The 18,199-nt window shown below is 38.0% G+C and overlaps 1 protein-coding gene across 1 annotated transcript in view; it reads right to left on the reverse strand.

Annotated features, from left to right (window-relative positions):
* Positions 1 to 17,698, reverse strand: part of LOC124275656 (guanine nucleotide-binding protein G(t) subunit alpha-2-like) — a 48,722-nt gene extending 31,024 nt beyond the window's left edge. The window contains 1 exon segment of the mRNA XM_046711280.1: positions 17,196 to 17,698. Coding sequence (XP_046567236.1) covers positions 17,196 to 17,249 — 54 coding nt within the window. The 5' untranslated portion in view covers positions 17,250 to 17,698.
* Between the last annotated feature and the right edge of the window lie 501 nt (positions 17,699 to 18,199).

Consider the following 18,199-nt stretch of genomic DNA (forward strand, 5'->3'; position numbering starts at 1 on the left):
AGGTGACTTCAACAATAAACATGCAAATACTCATACTCACTGCCACAAGATATTTTTATCTCTGACATTCTCTTTTGCAATAGCTCAATTTGTGAGTGAGTGAGTTTAGTTTTATGCTGCACTCTGCAATATTCCAGCTATATGGCAGCGGTCTGTAAATAATTGAGTCTGGACCAGACAATCCAGTGATCAACAGCATGAGCATTGATCTACACAATTGGGAACCGATGACGTGTCAACAAAGTCAGCGAGCCTGACCACCCGATCCCGTTAGTCGCCACTTACGACAAGCATGGGTTACAGAAGATCAATATTCTAACCCGGATCTTCAATAGCTCAATTAACCTATTAACATCACATATCATCTTATTAGCCCTAAAATATATCCATATCTCCAGTATCAAACAGAATAAATTATCCAATGAAGGTTTTGTTAATATTGTCAAGGATGTTTTTAAAGGTGCAACAATTATTGCACATAAGAATAACACTTTGCCTTCATTTCAAATGAAACAGCTGAGCAATGTATTGCAGTCCTAAATATGTCATCACGTCAATTATGTATGCACTCTTCAATTGTTTATGTGATCAATGTACACCTACTGAACTGAAATGAATAAAAACATTGAAAATAAAGAAAAAACACATACTCACCATCATCAACCCATATACACAATTTGACAGTTAATGGACACAATGTATACTAAGACAATTGGACAGTTGGTATACTGACACAATGTAACAGTATAACCGACATTCACGTGACAGTAGGCATGGCTGTATGTGTATGTATCCCTCTTCCCTGTCCAACTGGGCCACACACCAACTCCTGTCTTCTCATCAGGTGATGGTCAGCGAGATTCTATACCTCTAACCTGTACCGTATTGTACAGAAAAACTGTGTAGCTTTTAATATTGCCATCATGCAGGGAATTAATTCATGAACTTTGTGGGAATCAGTTTTAGTTTTATTTGTACTGATATTCTAAGCTACTTTGTTTGTTGTCTAATGCCACACGCAGCAATATTCCAGCTACAGTCAAATCCCGATGAGTCGAATCTCTGGGGACCAAGTAATAAATTCGACTTATCGATGTATTCGAGACATAGGTATGTCTATGAGGGTAGAAAAAAAGATGATCCAGTCCTAATTCCTCCGCCTAAGCATGTGTTTATCTAATGATTTCCTATCACTAATAGGGGCACCTTATCAGTTCCAGCCTGATTAGCACAGACAGTGATTTCCGTAAAATCACTAATCTGCCTTTTGAACTCACCCGTCAAAGGCGGAAAGGTGTGAGCAGCGCTGGTTTGTTAATTGGATCAGTTTGCTACACCAATCAACTTCTCATTGACTGACTTCGGCTTATGTATACAATATTGCTGTTGTTTGAATCTCATGGGACCAAATTTTCTTCTCGAGTCATCGTGTGTATTTATGAGACGAATTCATGTAACCAGAAATCAAATGATGACAACTATAACAGGGAATGGTCGGGACCGACAGGTACTTTGAGTTATGCATAATATTCGAGACACCGGCATTCAACTCATCGGGATTTGACTGTATATGGCGGCGGTCTGTAAATAATCGAGTCTGGACCAGACAATCCAGTGATCAGCTCTAAGCTACTATTCAAGAAGGTTGTTGTTGGTTTATTGTTTAACGCCGCCCTCAGCAACATTCTAGCTATAATTATGGTGGTGGTCTGTAAATCATCAAGTCTGGACCAGACAATCCAGTGATCAGCTCTATTTAGCTACAAAGCAAGGAGGTTGTTGGTTTGTTTGACGCCTCACTCAGCAATATTCCAGCTACAGGGCGATGGTCTGTAAATTTTCAACTCTGAACCAGACAATCAGCTGCTAAAAGCGGCATAATACCCAACACACACCCCAAGATAAGACCTGATCACTTTAAATCTTTACAAAAGCACCAAATGAGTACTTAAAGATACACACAATATGATAAATAATACTGACTCCTGTTGCAGGTGGATGCTTTGAGGTATACAAACCTTAGCTTACTACTTAATAGGGATGGGTATTGCAGAGAATTTTCAGATTGGGATATATTGCGATGCGTAAGCATATATTGCGATATGTATTGCAATATATTGCAAGAAAGTTTTTTTAACAAAAAACTACTTATAATCGAGTTAATGCTTGATTAATAAAGCAAAAACACAACAAAATCACTATGCTTGATTAGGCTTTAATAAAAACTTTTAATCATGACAAAATAAAAATGTAAAATAATGTTTGGCACAAATGAAACAAGGAAAGGAATAATTTAGAAACGGAAATATCCGAAGATTTCCGAGTGTTACGAAAATTTCCGAATGCATGTTAAAATATCGGTTTTCGATCAGCGTATCGCAATACGTATCGTTTTCATGCCTGAACCGGTTATATTGCGCAGCCCTACTCCTTAAGTTCAAACTTACAACTGAGTGGCTACGGTAAGAGTAGGATAACCATACAACATGCAGGAAATGTTGATAGCAGGGAGGACAGAGGAGTGAAGGAGGTCACAGTAACACTGGAGTAGGTTCCTCTGCGATGTCTCGTACTTCCTGACACAGCTCACACAGGCTGAATACACTTGCTTGTTTCCAACTGTTTATGGTAAAGTGCATGAATTCATATGTAGTGCTATCCTTCATCGTACACAAGGAACACCAAAATACTGAATGCACATCTCGGTTTTATAAAGAATCGATGAAGTTACATGGGTGTTTTATGCTGTCAGAGGTAATGAGTTGTTTACTGTATCAATTTGATCTGTCTAGTTTGTTTGTAGTCAGAATGTTTGTGGTTACCTTTGTGAATCACCATTTTCAAACTTGGTACATTGGAACACAGTTTACAGGCACAATGTGTATGCATTGGTGGGTGAATTTGCTGGTGAGTAAGTGGGTGAGTTTGCAGGTGAATGAGTGGGTCAGTTTGCAGGTGAATGAGTGTGTGAGTTTGCAGGTGAATGCATGGGTGAGTTTGCTGGTGAATGATAGGGTGAGTTTGCAGGTGGGTGAGTTTGCAGGTGAATGAGTGGGTGAGTTTGCAGGTGAATGAGTGGTTGAGTTTGCAGGTGAATGATAGGGTGAGTTTGCTGGTGAATGAGTGGGTGAGTTTGCAGGTGAATGAGTGGGTGAGTTTGCAGGTGAATAAATGGGTGAGTTTGCTGGTGAATGAATGAATGAGTGAGTGAGTGAGTGAGTGAGTGAGTGAGTGAGTGAGTGAGTGAGTGAGTGAGTAAGCATATGTTATAATGGTGGGTGGGACAACCATACACATTTACTCATGACAGGTGTATGGATTACTCATACATGGATTAACTAGATTAAAAGGATCCCTTCAAAATGGCTGCAATTTGGCCCATCAATCAAATGAATTATATACTTCATATCTCATAAAACTTTCACCTGAAGAACATCATCAGTTTCTATTGAACCAGCATCTATATTAATGGCCTCACAACCAGGGACAGTTCATGCATCATTAGATTCAGAACACAACTAAAATATATCTCAAAACTTTCAAGGTGTTTTTTCAAGTCACCTGGTTTACAGATATTTTGTAAAAAACCGCCTAAGGTCTACACTCTTCAGACCGAACACCATGACATAAGATGAAACATACCTGACACTCGCTCTAGGTGTCGTTAAAACCAAACGGAAGCATCCCATAGAAAAACGATTTCAAGCTAAGCAGAAATTGCACTGTAGAGATAGGAAGCAACAGAGCCAAGAAAACATGAGTCAGATAAGGTGATGTGTTCTACAGATGGTATGTATCTTTTCACCTGTAACCTCCCCGGGGATAAACACAATATATTGCATATATATCACTGGATATACCACGGGATACATTACTGCGAGGGGTGATATCTAACGTGTAGTTAAAAATGAGCCTACATAACAGTGTACTCAATCGAGACCCTTACGCATGCTCAGTGGTACATCATTACCAGGTCAATTGATCAGCATGCACTCAATTTTTATTCTCAACCCCCTGGGGAGAGTACAATCTGTGATGTCACAGTGACTTGCTAGAAGGTTAACAGTTATATTACGATCTCATCTGAAATTTGAAACTCTATCTAATAACTATAATGATAACTATAACATATAATAATACAAAAAAATCTATTTATTCCTTATAATGATTGTTCCGACAGAAATATCGAACAATATGGGTTTTATATCCTGGGAAAACATGCTGTAATAAATGTAGAGAAAGAAACAATATTGTGAATATCTACTTATCCATGCTAGACAAATCGAGCATCCACAGTTGGAAGGATGTATGCTGAAATATCATCACTCCAGTCTTTTAAAAACACTATGTTCTTTTACGTTTTTTTTTTTTTATAAATGCTGGACACAATTGATGGTCTTTCACTTTCCATCTTCTTGACTTTACTATACAGGGATGTATCAATATATCATGCTTCTATCACACAGATAATTGTTTTTTAGATTTAGAAAATGCTTAAAGATTTTGGACTGTGAGTTTTTGTACTCTGTTGATCCTTACACATGATGTTTCAGATCCAATCAATTACAAGCAACCATTATATGTGCGTGTGTATACATATTGATACACATACACACACTTCAACTGAAATATCTACTTACCAATATAGCGAATTACCAGGAATATGATTACAAAGAGTTTCAAGACATTGATTTCCAAACTTCTTTTTTAATTTTCATTCAGTTTCAGTTTCAAAGTGGTCCCAAATGGCTGAATTTATATAAAAACATCAAGGGACTAGTTCAAAGCCAGAGTCTAGTAAAATGTCTGGTCTGGTAATGTTACATTATACAAGTCCATAGCCTAAGACTTAAATATACTGAAAATAAAGTTACAACACAATTTTCAAAAGGTACCCTGAAACGTTTCTGGCACAACTGTTATAATTTAAAGAAACATAATTTTGACAGAATCTACAACAGAATCATTAGAGTGTTTGCAACATGATGCAATATCTCAGATCAAGCAGTTTCACAGAAACATGTTCATGACAAACTGCCCATGGCCAGACTGCCATGAAATAAGCTCATTTGGTCCAGAATGCTTGGAAATAAATTTGTCTTCATAAATAATCATCAAATAATAAGTGACAAGAAAAATATTTCTATCTTATTAGAAGATTATATTTGAATCTTAAGTTAATCATTATTGTCTAATCATTCAACCTGCTGATGGTGGCTTACAAGCAACTAATCAAACTGTGAAACCAACTGTTCATATACATGAAACCATCAAGCTATCCATTTACACTAACTCCCGGTCTCTCTCACTATCCAAGGGGCGGTGGGGTAGCCTAGTGGTTTAAGCGTTGGCTCGTCACGCTGAAGACCCGGGTTCGATTCCCCACATGGGCACAATGTGTTAAGCCCATTTCTGGTGTCCCATTGATATTGCTGGATATTGCTGGAAAACCATTGCTCAAAAGTCAGTCCAAGCGAATCAAACTAAAAACCAACTGTTCATATAAGTGAAATCATCAACTATTACACTAACACCCTGGCTCTCTCACTTTCCAAACATTTCATCCATGACATTTATATCAAGTTGAAAAACAGCTTTCATGTGCCGTTCAGAGACCATTTGGATGTTTTCACATTCTAACTGTTAATATAGTTTGGCATTTCAAACTTGAGTGCTTTGATTGCGAAAAAACAACCTGAACTATCTCGCAATATATATGTGATGGCCACCTTCCACAAAGTCTGTTAAGTAAGAAACAGTCGGAACTCTCCTGAAGGGAGACAAAAAACAGTCCAATGACCTGTCATTGACTCTGGACACATGATAGAGTGTACTGTTAGGAAAGTAATTATACTCATCCATTATAACATTATCTTCCATGAGGCGCTGCAGCGACACCGACTTGAAGCTTAACTGTGTGGACGAGTGAGTGAGTGAGTGAGTGAGTGAGTGAGTGAGTGAGTGAGTGAGTGAGTGAGTGAGTGAGTGAGTGAGTGAGTGAGTGAGTGAGTGAGTGAGTGAGTGAGTGAGTGAGTGAGTGAGTGAGTGAGTGAGTGAGTGTGTGTGGGTGTGTGAGTAGTGAGTGAGTGAGTGGAGTGAGTGAGTACGAGTAAGTGAGTGTCAGTGAGTGAGTAGTGACATAGTGAGTGTGTGAGTGAGTCTGAGGGAGTCTTGTGAGGACTGAGTGAGTCAAGGTCGGGTTCAGGGTTGGTAGGGAGGGTTCTATGAGTGAATTACTTTGAAAGATTTTTGTTATTTTGTTACTTGTTGAGCAAGTTCTGTTAATGAACATGGTCAGTTAGACAGTCCTCTCATAGAGAATACTGAAATATGACACAACCAAGATCTCAGGTTATATGCATCAATACTACCAGTGAGTCTGACTACATAATCAATCCCATTGGTTAATCTAAATGAATTTCTACAATATTTCAAAGAAATATCTATATATAGAGTCAGTTCTAATGATTCTTAGGTGTTTATGAATTGTTATCATATTTGGTTAAATACTGATAACACCAGGTGTTCGGGAAAGGGTGAGTATATTCTGTCACACAAGTGACACCTCACTAGCAGCCATTTACCAAAGCAAGTCGATGACTCACCTGATACAGGAGTGAGTGAGTGAGTTTAACTTTCACTGCTTTTAGCAATATTCCAGCAATATCAAGGTGGGAGACACCAGAAAATGGGCTTCACATATTGTACCCATGTGGGAATCAAACCTTGGTCTTTGGGGTGATGTGCAAATGCTTTAACCACTAGGCTACCCTATGCCCCCAGCAACAGGATCATAAGGTACATATCAAAATAGGAATTGCATATGACATAATTCTGGTCACTGATGAATCATATATGGACATGTCCTCAACATCTTCCATAAAAGGGCAGTGGGGTAGCCTAATGGTTAATGAGTCCCCTTGTCAAGCCAAAGACCCGGGTTTCAATTCCCCACATGAGTACAATGTGTGAAGCCCATTTCTGTTGTCCCCTGCTGTGATATTGCTGGAATATTGCTAAAGTTGCGTAAAACCTTACTCACTCACTCACTTTTCCATAAAACTTGAAACTCATTAAAGGACGTGATCAATACTAGGAGTATAGTGAAATTAATTCGCATTACAATAATCAATAATCTGATCAATAACATTACAAACTGACCACCAATCACGTCCCTGTATGCTCATTTACACATGTGTACATGTACAGTATTTGTACATACAACATCTTAATTAGTATATATCCATATTCCATAATTTTATGATATTATTAGAAGCTGAGCCCACCATGCTGTTACCCACTTGATCTGTCACACTGTCTCTGCTAATTATCAGTGACCATTAAATGTCAAAGCCAAGGGCTGCTGGATGAGAATGGCGCCTGTGTGGGCCACCAGCCAGTGGTCGGCACCGCCTCCGTGTCACCGATATGATCCCATACAGGAAAGGTTACTGAGATCCCATGAATACAGAGGGGTGGGTGCCACTAAGGCTTCAAAGACTAATGTCCCATGGTGCCAGACCACATCTCTGGCATTTAACCAAAGGAAGAATGGAATAATCATTACAGTTAAATGTTCACTTTGCGAAACTCTTGTATTCCACCAAGTTCTTGCAGACTTATTCTTTACTTGAAGTCCAAGTGAATAGAAAATATATTAGAATACAGATAGCCGATTCCTATACACATCTTGTAGAACTGTTCAAAATGTAAATTCAGTATTGGCAAATGAATAATCAAAATACGTTTTATTGAATAAACTTAATAAAATACATTTCCATCAGTTACTTTAGAATTGGCCATGGCTGGAGAGGAACAATACCGTTCTCATCAAACTTAGCAACAGTTTTCATGTTAAGCCACTCTGCTTTTTTTAATGCTTCACTCAGCAATATTCCAGCTATATGATGACGTTCTATAGATAATCAAGTGTGGACCAGACATTCAAGTGATTGACATCATGAGCATCAAGCTAAGCTGTTTGGATGTAATGGCATGCATTAACCACCAATACTTGGACCACCAAACAGATCCACTTTGTTACACATTATTATATGACACAGGCATATATGACACAGGCATCATTGGTTGAATGTTTCATCTTGGATGTCATGTAATATATGTTACATTTGGGATAACACTTTCTAAGTAAAGTACTGATTCTATTACTTTTGTTAGGTTGAGTCCCATCTGGGATTCATATACACACACTTTCAGAATCAGGCACCTGAAAGACAAATGCACACAAAGTTGACTCCAAGCACACCAAGTCAGCCATCCTTTTGTTAGGTTGAGCTGGACTCAGCCACTGCAACTTCCATTATTACATTTGGGACAGTTGTCATGGTTGCATCATGGTCATATCATGGTTATATCATGGCTAATATATAATTGGTTATGTCATGGTTTTAACATGGTTCTTTCTTGATATATCCTGATTAAATTATGGATGTATGAAGGTTATACCATAATCGTTATATCATAGTCACATATAAATCATAATATTTTATCCAGTTGGTTGGTTTATTGTTTAACACTGTGCTCAGCAATATTCTAGCTATATGGCAGACGTCTGTACATAATCGAGTCTGGACTAGACAATCCAGTGATAAGCTCTAAGCTACTAGGCAAGAAGGTTGTTGGTTTGTTGTTTAACGCCGCACTCAGCAACATTCTTGTTATATGGTGGCGGTCTGTAAATTATCAAGTCTGGACCAGACAAGGAGGTTGTTGGTTTGTTTGATGCCTCACTCAGCAATATTCCAGCTACAGGGTGGAGGTCTGTAAATTTTAAACTCTGGACCAGACAATCCAGTGATCAGCTTAAAGCTAATAGAATCATAGATCTATACAATTGGGATGCATGACGTGTCTACGATCCCACTTATAAGTCGCCTTTTACGACAAGCATGGGTTGCTGAAGACCAATTCTAACCCGGATCTTCACAGGTTTGTTTCATCAAGGATATATCTTGGTGATTTATACCATGGTTATATCTTGGTGATTTATACCATGGTTATATCTTGGTGATTTATACCATGGTTATATCTTGGTTATATCAGTGTGTTTGATCATGACTGTCATGGTTATATATCTTCAGGTTACATCATGGTGGGACAGCTTAATGTGGGTGGAAAGCCTGTGGTAAAACAAGCTGTAAAACTTGCTACTCTACTTAAACTGCCAGTACAAGATTTATGCTCTGATTAAAGAGTGAAGAAAACTTGTAAAAAATGCAAAGAACTAACATAATACCCACTCCACAATATCAGTTACTCCTGAGTAAAAAAATATCATGAAAACTAAACCACTCCAGCAATTACCAGCTTCAACAAGGTACTAAATAACTATACTGTATCTTGTTACAACAATTATGCACTTCTTTCAACAATGAGCCAATTGGCACTAGCCTCTTAAAGAACTGCATAAACAATGAGCAGGAAACAACAGTATAAAAGGAAGTATTTATTACACGCTGTGGGTGATCAAAGTCTTTTGATCATTTACCTTCAATGCATGCACTAACTGAATAGCACATTTGAGCTCATAACTAGAAAGGCATCATCTTAAATTTAAGCAAAGTTTATTTTTCTGCAAATCTCTTAAGCATCCTGCCTGGCAATGTGTATTCTGACTGACCGATTTCTCCGGCACCGCTGATAGAGGATCATAGAATGGGATTTCCCAGTGGCAGCTAGCACTATCCGGGCATACAGATAGGCAATTACCTTCGCAATTTCGCCATAGTTTGGGATAAGTAAACTTTCCCCAAATCTAGACTGTCATGCGATCATTTTGTGGATAGGATTGTCTTTCTGCCAACAGAATCTCATCAGTGAGGATGAACGTGGAGATATGTTCTCATTAGTATTTGATAATACAATGTTGAATCACAGCATCAGCGGTCTACGTCAAAGTCATTGTTAGAGCAAAGATCGGCATGAGCAGACAGCATGCTCTGTCTTAATTAGTTCTCATGACAGCATGATATACTAAGCTGTGCGTCCAGAAAATATTTTACGATTCCTTGATCAGTAGATTTGGAACAATGACATTAGTGATGAGCAGTATCTCAGTGTTTCATCTGTCAGACAGTGTGCTGTTTAGTGTAATCCTTTCAGAATTAGGCAAACTGATTGTTGATGTTGATGTTGATGTTGATGTTTGTGTCTTGTCTTGAGCAGAAGCTGCAGCCACTCAACAAACATTTCATTGTATGACAGCAGCCTATTTGTGGGTGTTTGCTGAGTTTTTGAGATCTTTCTCAGCAATAACTCAACTGTTTGACAGAGTTCCCGGTACAGGGCCTCGTTCTACAAACGATCATAATGATAAGGTGATCGTAGGTCCCATACTTAATAATTGATAAAATTAATTATAAAATTCACAATAAGGCAGGCAGCCTATTTGTGTGTGTTCCCAGACATTTTTACACCATGATCAGTCATATATCAGCTATTTGGTGGGGTAGCCTAATGGTTAAAGCGTTGGCTCGTCACGCCGAAGACCCGGGTTCGAATCCCCACATGGGCACAATGTGTGAAGCCCATTTCTGGTGTCCCCCGCCTTGATGTTGCTGGAATATTGCTGAAAGCAGCATAAAACCAAACTCAGTCAGTCAGTCAGTCAGGCCTATCCAGAGCGCCATTCCACAATTGATCTTAGTGATAAGGTGATCACAAGTCCCATACTTTATGAATGATAAAATAAATTCTTGAACTCACAATAATTCAGCCTATTTGTGTGTATTCCCATATATATTTACACCATGCTCAGCAATATTTTCAGCTATTTGACAGATTCCCCAGTCCAGGGCCTCATTCCACAAAGCGATCTTAGTGCTAAGGCAATCGTAAGTCCCATTCTTTAACATAGGGTTACGGTAATTGTAGTGCTGAGATGGCTTTGTGCTACTGGACACAGGTAAACATTCAAGTCTGGATGACCTTGTGTCATCACTGGTTTTCAGTAACTGATTCATACAATTTATATGGCTATTTTGCTATTTATGCCCAATGGGATCTGTTTAAGTAGATAATCAGGACTGATCTCACATGAAGCACTGCAAGGATCTCACATGAAGCATTGCAAGAGAATCCCAAATGAAAAACTGCAAGGACATCACTTGAAGCACTGCTAAGACATTTTGTGAAGCACTGAAAAGAGCATTACATGAAGCATTGCAAGGATCTCACATAAAGCATTGCAAGAGAATCTAAAATGAAAAACTGCAAGGACATCACATGAAGCACTGCTAAGACATTTTGTGAAGCACTGAAAAGAGCATTACATGAAGCACTGCAAGGACATCATGTGAAGCACTGCTAAGACATTTTGTGAAGCACTGAAAAGAGCATTACATGAAGCACTGCAAGGACATCATGTGAAGCACTGCTAAGACATTTTGTGAAGCACTGAAAAGTGCATTACATTAAAAACTGCAAGGATCTCACATGAAGCACTGCTTGGTCGTTTTGTGAAGCACTGAAAGGAGCATTACATGAAGCACTGCAAGGACATCACTTGAAGCACTGCTAAGACATTTTGTGAAGCACTGAAAAGAGCAGTACATGAAGCACTGCAAGGATCTCACATCATTGCAAGAGAAAGCAACTGAAAACTGCAAGGATCTCACATGAAGCACTGAAAAGACATTTTTACATGAAGCACATGAAGCACTGCAATTGTCTCTCCTGAAGCACTACAAGGTCATGTCATAAAGTATTGCAAGGGTATCTTCTGAAGTACATGTACTGTGAAGCATGGCATAAAGCACTGCAAAGGCATCTTGTCAGTCATGGAATGCCATCAAGAAACATTATTATAAGCAGCTCCACAGCCATAATGAGGAGATCTAAAACTCATGAAGCTAACTAAAACAATCATGCAGTTTCATTTAATGCTAGAAAAAAACTACCGTATATGACTGTAGATAAGCCAATTTTTAGTACCGAAGAAAAGCAGTGACTGTAGAAAGGGGTCACTTACTATTCAAAAAATAATGTTCAAGATATACCAGGAATGAATGTCAAGGTAACCTTGTTAGAATCCTCAAGGTTGTAGAATAAAGATTAACATTTACACACGTATCTCCCTACACTACGACTATCAAAGATTCCATATTCCTTAAACTTTGAGGAAACAATAAAAAATCTGATAATATAAAGATATAAATAAAGATCATAATCTATCAAGATTACAATTGTATAATTGGATGTCTTTTCATTATGTTCTTAAGGTCATACCATCGCCTGAGGAAACAATACAAAATATGGTAATATAAAGATATGTTAAAGTTGCGACCATAATCTGTTCAGATTAAATTGTATGACTGGATTTGCTTTCATTATGTTCTTAAGGGCATTAAGCACCATAAAGCTTCATAATCTTCTTAGTTCCATAGAGGGATGTAACCAGTAAATCAGGACTTCTACAACAGCTATTCTCTGTAAACGCAGGAGTTCTTAAAGGAGTGAGATTAATGAAGTTAACGCACATGAGACACGTTCAGTGAGGTAAAAACGTCAACAAAAGACATCCATGTTGGGGATGACAGAATCCTGACTCCACCACGTCACTGTGTGTGTCAGTGTTCTTAGTGTAGTCAGGCTTGCTTCAGCTCAATATCATTCCCTCTCCATATGTCATTCTGACGAATGTCGAATTTGAAAGTTTAAAAGATTTAAAACATTTGATTGGCACAGAATTATTTTTAAATAAGTTGGAGGAACTGATTACAACACAGCTTCTGGTTTGATTTAATTTTATATTTATCATAATTTGTTGCTCATTAGCAAATATAATGGACTCTGTACCTTAATAAATATTTTCTTTTTGTGATATATTTTTAAGCCTTGTTACGAAATGACTTTTTCAACAAAAAATCCTTTTTGCAAAGGTTATCTTGTAGCAGTCAAGTAACAAAATCTTTAATATGTTTGGGTTTAATGCAGCCAGGGAATCAAACCTTCACTCTCATAGCATGTGATTTATCCACTGGACCACCGACACAGTCCCTTAAAGCAGGTTGAGTTGCTGCGATGTATCAGTCAATGAGTCTTCACCATTAACCTACATCATGTATTCTAATTTAGATGTACTGGTATGTCTTGAGTCATTACACTACATTGCAAATGTAATTACTGATAACAGAATGTTTCTAATTTAATCTTAAGTGTAATCTATAAACTGAGGTTGGGTTGGAAACATGTCTCGTTAACATTCTGGCATAACTTCAGAAGAATGTTATTTTAATGTTTGTGTGGAATCGGGTCAGAAACTGTGTAGGTGTAGAAATATTTCTATGAAAGCATTGCCTCCTTTCATGCCATCAGTGGTTGCTATGAAACAACATGGTAAGATTCATCTGGACAGTCAGTTTATTCAGTTGCTTTCACCTAATTAGAGAAAAATGATGTTTTAATTTTGGGGGCATTTAGTAACATATGACATTAACACAGTTTTACAAATCCTGCCACAAGATGGACTTAGTGTAGTCACTGAAATTATTTTTTACATTTTTTTTAAACACAAGACAGGGAATCTGTTTACTGAAAGCATGAAGAAATGATTAAAACAATTCAGACTAACGTGTGGTAGACTTGATGAACAGTTTCAATTATGTCTGTCAATGTCTGTGTTGGTTGAAAGTCTGTATGGGTTGAATGTCTGTATGAGTTGAATGTGTCTGTGAATGTCTGTGTTGGTTGAAGGTTGAAGGTCTGTTGAGTTGAATGTCTGTGTTGGTTGAATGTCTGTGTGGGTTGAAGGTCTGTTTGAGTTGAATGTCTGTGTTGGTTGAATGTCTGTGTGGGTTGAATGTCTGTGTTGAGTTGAATGTCTGTGTCGGTTGAAGGTCTGTGGGTTAAAGATCTGTTTGAGTCTGTTGGTTGAAGGTCTGTATGGGTTAAAGGTCTGTGTTAGTTGAATGTCTGTGTCGGTTGAATGTCTGTATGGGTTGAATGTCTGTATGAGTTGAATGTCTGTGTGGGTTGAAGGTATGTTTGAGTTGAATGTCTGTATGGTTTCAATGTCTGTGTGGGTTGAATGTCTGTGTTAGTTGAATGGTTGTATGGGTCGGAGGTCTCTATGGATTGAATGTCAGTGTGGATTGAAGGTCTGCATGAGTTGAAGGTCTGTGTGGGTTGAATGTCTGTATGAGTTGAATGTCTGTGTGGGTTAAAGATCTGAAGGTCTGTATGGGTTTGAAGTCTGTGTTGAATGTCTGTGTGGGTTGAAGGTATGTTTGAGTTGAATGTCTGAGTTGAAGAATCTGTATGGGTCTGTGAGGGTCTCTGTGGATTAGAATTGAAAAGTGTGGATTGAAGGTGTGGGCATGAATGCCTGTTGAAGGTCTGTGAGGGTTGAATGTCTGTGTTAGTTGAATGGTTGTATGGGTCGAAGGTCTCTATGGATTGAATGTCAGTGTGGATTGAAGGTCTGCATGAGTTGAAGGTCTGTGAGGGTTGAATATCTGTATGAGTTGCATGTCTGTGTATGTTGAAGATCCATATGGGTCAGAGATCTATATGGGTCAGAGATCCATATGAGATGAAGGTCAGTATAGAGCAAAGATCTGTGCGAGTTGAAGGCTGATATAGAATCTCATTACACGGAGTATTTGTGCACGCTCAGATAAGAGCAGCACTGACCAAGGTCTGTCCCCAGAGCTAAGATCTGTAGCAGCACCTGAGGTGTCGCCAGAAATACAAACATGAAAAGTCAGCATGTCTCCTCAGGTTCTGTGGTCAAGATACCATTGAGAGATCAATAGTTCCTTTATGTCTTGGATTACAGCATAACAGGGAGATAATATATTTACACCATGGGTGAGTCCATATCAGATTTTTTCTGAATATAAAATAAAATAAAAATCATGATTTGAATCAGCTCATACAGACTTGAGCTATAACACATAAACATGTAAATTATAAAATTAACTTTATCATGACCCAAGGCTAAATGAGTCACAAAAGAAGATGAGCAGTGTATTGTATTAACACACTGACATTTAAAGTCAGTGTATCAGTAAAGTGGGGAATTATGGTAACAATAAGCAGTGGGTTTAATCCACTATCCCCAAAAATTGATGCTTATATCAATGTAGTGACTGATATGACTGATTAGTGTTTTCCTGATAAACATCAGATTATTTGACATTGAAGAAATGATAACAATATATGGATAAACAGCTTGTTTATTACAATGGCAACAACGTTTCGGTGAAGGTTCCAACATCATTATCAGGACAGTAGGGTAGCCCAGTGGTTAAAGCATTGGCTTGTCACACCAAAGACCTGGGTATGATTCCCCACATTGTTACAATGTGTGAAGCCCATTTCTGGTGTCCACCGTCGTGACATTGCTGGAGTATTGCTAAAAGCATCATAAAACTAAACTCACTCACCACTAATATTTTTACCAAGCATCGGATGAACCAACGAAACATCGCTCCCATTGTAATTAAGAAGCTGTTCACCCATTGTTATCCTTTGTCAGTGACCCAGCTTCTAAATGCCTCTCAAAGAAACATTTGACATGGTTATCTGGAACATGACTCCATCATTCACCGCTGATAACAGTTATAACTCTTGGATCATCTTGTGTAACTACACAACACTGAAAGAGGCAAACAGCATGGCAGGGATCTATGGCCCTGATAATGATACACTCCTCCTGGGATACAGAAAGAAGGGAGAACAGCATTACCTCACAGATGGTATGATGATTCCAATTTCCAATGTTAAGTAGAGGTGTTTTTAACTCAGTAGTACCGTAGTTTATTCACATCAGGTAATTACTAAATAATTTCCTGAATTTTGAGGTAATTATCATTACTTTGAAGTTTTCATTTACTACTCGTCACAAGGAGGGCTTCCTGTACACTGCCCAATGTCCCGGATGGATGGAAAACCAGTAAATCTAGTTTTGATCATAATAATAAGAAACTTCAATAAAGGATCTAGAGTACAATGGGGAGTTTGGTGTCAGTATATATAATAGTTTTACAATGAAATTATACATATCAAGGTTGGATACACCTTTTGAAGAGTGAATGAGTGAGTTTAGTTTTACCCCGCACTCAGCAATATTCCAGCTATATGGCAGCGGTCTGTAAATAATCGAGGCTGGACCAGACAATCCAGTGATCAACAGCATGAGCATCGATCTGCACAATTGGGAACCGATGACATGTGTAAACCAAGCCAACGAGTCTGACCACCCTATCCCGTTAGTCGCCTCTTACAACAAGCCCTTTTGAGGAGGGGGAGGGGAACAGGGTTTGCACAAATTGTATAATTGTCCTGGTACATGTATATAGAAATATATGCGATGAAGAAACCATCCTCAAGTTTGGGTCACAATTGTGGTAAAATAAGACCAGATAACCACTATTTTTTCATTTATTTATTATTTCTAATTATCTAAAGGGGTAAACTTGCATATATACATTAAACAACATGATATTCTGATTTATGTCATTTTGAGAGACATTATACTATACTTTCTATAACGAACTGGTCATAGTATCAAACATACACAAAACACTGGCACCAGTAAAGTACATTCTATCAGAGATTTTTATTACAGAAACAATGTTCTTAAATGGTCAAGTTTTTCAAAGAATCAGTATTTTTGCATTACATCAGTCCTGGTTAAAATTTTAAAATTTATTTGAAAACTGCTAATTTGGAGCATACATGTTTTATAACAATATCTTGTATAAAACAAGTACAACAGTATCCCATTCATGAGCTAAATCATCTAACATGTAATGCCAAATCCTAAGAAAATTTCACCAGGTACTGTATACACAGACTACAATATTTACAAAAATTCAAATTACTTTAAGCACTACCGGTAATTTAAATCTAAGAGTACAGAATTAAGGTATTGTGAGATTGATAGCTTGCATACATATAGGAAGTTTGAGCATTTCAGTGACTAAATCATCAAATTATGAAAAGGATTATGCAACAAAATATGTTTTCAAAAGGAAATTCAGAACAATATATGCCAATGAAATTAGTTGTCAGAGTTGCGAATCAAAGCAACGTATTGACAAAGATGACATATAATCAGTAAAAAGTATCAACCAATAAAATTGCTTGGTATTTCTGACTATCAGAAATAGATAAAATATTATTATTTAGTATAAAAGTAAAAAGGGTTATCTATTGACTATTTGTCTCACCTTTCTGACCCTCTTCATTTTGTGCTTCTCCTCGGATCCCATAGCCACAGACATTTCTCAGCCACACAAACAGGTGAATCTAAGACACAGCATATCAAAACACAATCTCCAGCTTCCTTCACCCAACTGCATCCATCCTAGCATCCCTCATTCCACAGTAATCAGAATACCACACAATAATCCACACACTTCATGCACTGATTCTTGGAGTTACCAAACTGTTGGCGTCAATGGTCAAACCATGCTGAAGCATCACAGCAGTATGAAAACTCCTGACAGTGTTAAAGAGTGATAAGGCACTGCATTCAGCGATATGCGAGACGGTCATAGCAAGTCAATACTCGTAGCACACGTCCTCTGTCCCTAGTAACGTGTTGTCGGCTGGACCTTCCTCTCATTATCCAAGGCACAAACCATTAGCTGTCCCTGGCTGCTTGACTAAACTCTCCGAAAGGATCAAGTATTAGTCAAGGCTTAGCATTAAGACGATACAACCATAACTCTCCTCTCAGTGAGGTAAACATCTCCCTGAACTCTCTCTCGCTTTGCTGGGATCGTTTTTTTACTACCTCTCTTAAAAACAATTTGCCTTTAATTTAGAACGGATCTTTAGAGTCTTCTCTTAAAAGTAATATGTCTTCACTCCCTGAATGACTGCCAGGGAAGCTGGATCTGGTTACCAAACTGAAAATACTTGCGTAGTAAGTTGTCAACGAGACAGTGATCCCATGATACTTTCTGCGGCAAGTCCAAGATTGTAAATAAGAGGTAACAAAGGAAAGGCTGGTTCTGTGGCAAGTCATCAGCTGGAGGTGATTTATTGTCGCTATCCTTCACTCTAACCAACAACCTAGGCAGGGATTGTAGATTCAATATGATTTATTTTGTAGACATAGAAAGAAATATCATGGAAAGTTCATGATTAACCACCTGGCATTACTATTCAAACACACTGTATTTAATCAGTATATTTGATTCATCTTTAAGATGAAATATATATTACT

Source organism: Haliotis rubra, unplaced genomic scaffold (genome assembly GCF_003918875.1).
Source record: "Haliotis rubra isolate DU_JTF1 unplaced genomic scaffold, ASM391887v1 Scf200, whole genome shotgun sequence".
NCBI classification, from domain to species: Eukaryota; Metazoa; Mollusca; class Gastropoda; order Lepetellida; family Haliotidae; genus Haliotis; species Haliotis rubra.